General features: G+C 31.9%; 1 protein-coding gene across 1 annotated transcript; it reads left to right on the plus strand.

The window, feature by feature from the left end:
* Window positions 1-554: 554 nt before the first annotated feature.
* Window positions 555-1,105, plus strand: LOC124372655 (the record flags this gene model as incomplete). The annotated part of the gene is made up of 1 exon (XM_046831061.1): window positions 555-1,105. A coding segment is annotated over exon 1 (551 nt), but the record flags the coding sequence as incomplete, so codon positions are not given.
* Between the last annotated feature and the right edge of the window lie 3,158 nt (window positions 1,106-4,263).

The raw sequence follows: 4,263 nt of genomic DNA on the forward strand, positions 1-4,263 counted from the left end.
GAGCAGTGTACACGTAAACAAAAGTTGCTCTTCCAAAATTTAGTTATTTTAGCGTTTAAGTGCTTAAATGTATTTAAATAGTGAGTTTTAATTGCTTCATAAGCCCGTATCAGTGTTTTAAGATAGTTATTAAGTGGTATCAAGGGTATTTATTTGTTTTGTACAACAGTGAACCAAAACATAACCTACAATGTCGTTTTTCGTGTGGTGTTTGTAACAAGGGCCTAGGTAACAGGCTAAAGGTTACTTGTTGTGACTGTGATCAATCCTTTCATGGATCTTGTGTAAAGATGAGCAAGGTTGATATTGACTATCTGGCTAGTGAGCAAGTTGTGTGGAGGTGTGAGCTTTGCAGTGTAAATAGGCGTAGCAGTTTGAGGCTGGAATCTAAGGCTAATGAAGGAACTCTGTCACTGGAGGATGTCATGAAGTCAATTAATGAACTTAGAAGTGATCATAAGGTGTCCATGAGGGATTTTAATGAATCATATGAACTACTGAACAATAAGCTTGATGGACAACACTGATGCCCTGAAAGGAAAAACACAGCCAAAATGCGTGAGTACCTAGAAATAATAGATTCTCTTAAAAGTGAAAATAAAAAGCTGAAAGAAAAGGTGCAGTTGTTGGAAACTAAAGTAGAAGATATGGAGCAATATTCTCGGAGGAACTGTATTGAAATACAGGGAGTTCCATCTAGTCATGACGAGGTATTAGATAGTGTGAAGAACGTGGGTCAGGCTCTAGGCATGGAAATAACCGAATCAATGGTTGATGCATGTCATTTACTGGGGAAAAGACCTAATGCTACTGATCCTCCGGGAATTATAGTGAAGTTTGTACGAAGAATTGATGCTGAGACTTTGTTGTCAAAAAGAAGAGGTAAGAAGCTGTCCACCAGGCATCTAGGACTTTCAACAGACTCTCCTGTCTATGTTAATGAGTCTCTAACACCGGAGAGAAGGAGGCTATTTGCCATGGCTAGAAATGTTAGGTCTGATAAGAACTATAAGTGGCTATGGGTTAGAGGTGGGAAGATTTTTCTTAGAAAATCTGATGGAGAACCAGTTATACTTGTAAAGTGCCAAGCTGACTTAGAAAAATTGTAAGTTATAGATTAATTTTTGTTTTGTTTTCTTTCAAAATAATATAATTGTTGTTGTTAGTTTACTAGCTGTTTCTAGGTTAGTTTATCCTTTTGTATATTTATTGAATACTATTAGATTAACATGTCACAATATGAAACTATAGATTTCATTAATAAAAATGCTGGTTTTGTTGTAATCCACCAAAATATAAGAAGTTTAAGATCAAATTTTGACATCTTTTTAGCTGAATTGACAGCAATTGAGAAAACCTCCTCAAGTGATTGTGTTAACAGAAATTTGGGTAAATAGTAACGAAACAAGTTTTTTTAACATCCCCAACTACTGTTCTTTTTATAATGCTAATGATAAATATAGGGCCGGTGGTGTAGCTGTATATATCCACACAAATATCAATCAAACTAAAATATCGGATGTGAAATTTAACTCAGCTGATATAATAGAGCTATCATTTCAAATGTTAGGTTATGATTTCATAATTTTAGCAATTTATAGGTTACAGCAAAAAACGACTCATTCATTTTTATTTGAATTAAACTCTTATATGAATAAAGATTATATAAAGAAATGTAATAACCTACTAATATTATAGGAGACATTAATATAAATTATCTAGAGCAAAGCAGTGTTATGGATAATTAAAAACTTACGTTAGCTTCCAATAGATTAGAATCCCTAATCAACGTCCCTACAAGGATCACAAACTTATCTAAAACTTGTATTGACCATATAATTGTAAAAATAAGAAATAAAAACAAAGTTAGAACTGAGGCTACAGTAATTGATTTTCAGATAACGGATCGTTGTTTAACAGCTGTTTGGTTCTGGAGGCCAGGTTGGGGGATTGCGTCAGCTGATTCGGTTAAATTTAAAAATAGTCAATGCCCTTATTGCATCAACCATGACCAACTCAACAATTTACTTGATAGTGTGGACTGGAATGGTGTGTTACTAGAACGTAATGCTAATAGTGATATGTTTTTTAACAAATTTTCTTATTTAATAAATGAAAAGTAGGAAAAGAAGTACATTATAAAAATTGCAGTATAAATAAATTAAAACCATGGATGAATGATATTATTTGTAAACGTATAAAGATGAAAAGCTTGTTAGTGAAAAAAGTGAAAAAACAACCAAACATTACTTTATTGAAATCGATGCAATTTATAGAAAATTAGAAATAAACTTCAGACCGATATTCGCAACCTAAGAATAAATATTATGAATCATTGTTTAGCAGACATAAAGGAAACTAAAAAAAAACTTGGAAAATTGTTAAGGAAATAACAAACCAGAAACCCAGTAGAGATTCTATAGTAACATTAGAAATTGATGGCAGGCATGTAAATGAGCCTCGTGTAGTAGCTAATGAATTTAATAATTATTTTCTTTCTGTGGCTGAAAAACTAAGTGTAAATAAAAACAAATCAGGTATTTTATCCACTCTAAATTACAAAGAGTATTTTATCGAAAGGCCAGTTTTAAAATCAATGTATATGGCCCCAGTACTAGAGACAGATGTTAGGGAAGCGGTGAACTCATTAAAGAATGGGACTTCTCCTGGAGTTGATGGGTATTAATTCACATATTATTAAAAAATATTATCAAAAAATTGCTCCTGTCCTGACGTATGTTATCAATTTGAGTTTTGAGACAGGGGTTTTCCCTGGAAAGTTGAAGGAGGCTGTGGTGATTCCAATTCATAAAAGCAGCTCGAACCTGGCTTATAATAACTACAGACCCATCTCTTTGCTTTCTTTCCTTTTCAAAAATTTATGAAAAAAATAATGAAGAAGAAAAGATTAATACTATTTTTTAGAGAAAGAAAAAATTCTTTAGTACAAATCAATTTGGTTTTAGAGAGGGAAATGAATACGGAAACTGCATTACTAGATTTTACGGATAGGGTATCAAATGGAACGAATGATGGGAATGCGAGTGAGTGGTCTATTTTTAGATATTCAAAAGGCTTTTGATACGGTTGATCACAGAATATTGCTACATAAGATGTACCAATTGTGGTGTAAGAGTTGTTTGGTGTACAGATGGTTTAAAAGTTACTTGCTGAATCGATCTCAGTATGTAAGAATAAATGGGATTTTGAGTAATATGGGAGTAATAAAATATGGTGTTCCACAAGGATCTGTTTTGGGAGCAATACTTTTTCTAATTTATATTAACGATCTATGCTGTGCAAAATTTAATGGGAAAGTAACATCATTCGCCGACGATACAGCACTTTGCTATGTTGAACGGAATTGGAATGAAATAGAACTAAAAATGAATTCAGACTTAGAAGCGCTTCAATGGTGGTGTTCAAAAAACAACATGGTACTTAGCTCTGCTAAAACTAGATTTATGAATTTTAGTTTAAGACGAGAGGTTATTTTTGAAAATACAATTTTTTTATAAATGCATTGATTGTATCAGTGGAGGCGGGCAGTGTTTCTACTGTTTGTGCTGAAGTAAAACCTAGTGGACAATATAAAATACTTGGGAGTAGTATTGGACAGGGAACTAAAATTTAAGAATCATATCATGGAATTTGAAATCAAAAATAAAATACTGTAGTATTTTAAGGTTATTTTATTTTTTACGAAATATATGCAGTAAAGAATTATTTACGGGTTCTATATTTTTCACTAGTGCATAGTCGATTGGATTATGGAATAATTTGCTGGGGAGGGACTTATCGTTCAAATATCAAACCAATCTACATGATTCAAAAACATTTTATACGAATAATAGAAAAAAAAGCTTTAAAACTGAAAAATCTTTCCAATTTTTTGCAATTTGAAAATCTTACCCCTGCAATATATGTTCGTATATAAAGTTTTAAAAATATTTTTCATTCGTAGCAGATGCTGCATAAATGATAAGTCTTTTAAGTCTAAACTAAGAAATGCAGCTAGTTTTACTGTACCGAAACCTTCCAATACATACTTCACAAAAAACATATTACTTTTTAGCACCAAGAATGTTTAATAAATTGCCAACTGAAATTCAAAATTTAAAAACAGCAAACCTTTTTTGCTAATAAAGTTAGAATATGGTTGTTTACTGTTGAAAATATTGAGGATAAGATGTTTTAATATAGTTCAATAGAACATTCCTTTCATAACTACTAGTGTACTATCCTATTATTATTGCATAGAAA

This window comes from Homalodisca vitripennis, unplaced genomic scaffold (genome assembly GCF_021130785.1).
Source record: "Homalodisca vitripennis isolate AUS2020 unplaced genomic scaffold, UT_GWSS_2.1 ScUCBcl_3743;HRSCAF=9471, whole genome shotgun sequence".
NCBI classification, from domain to species: Eukaryota; Metazoa; Arthropoda; class Insecta; order Hemiptera; family Cicadellidae; genus Homalodisca; species Homalodisca vitripennis.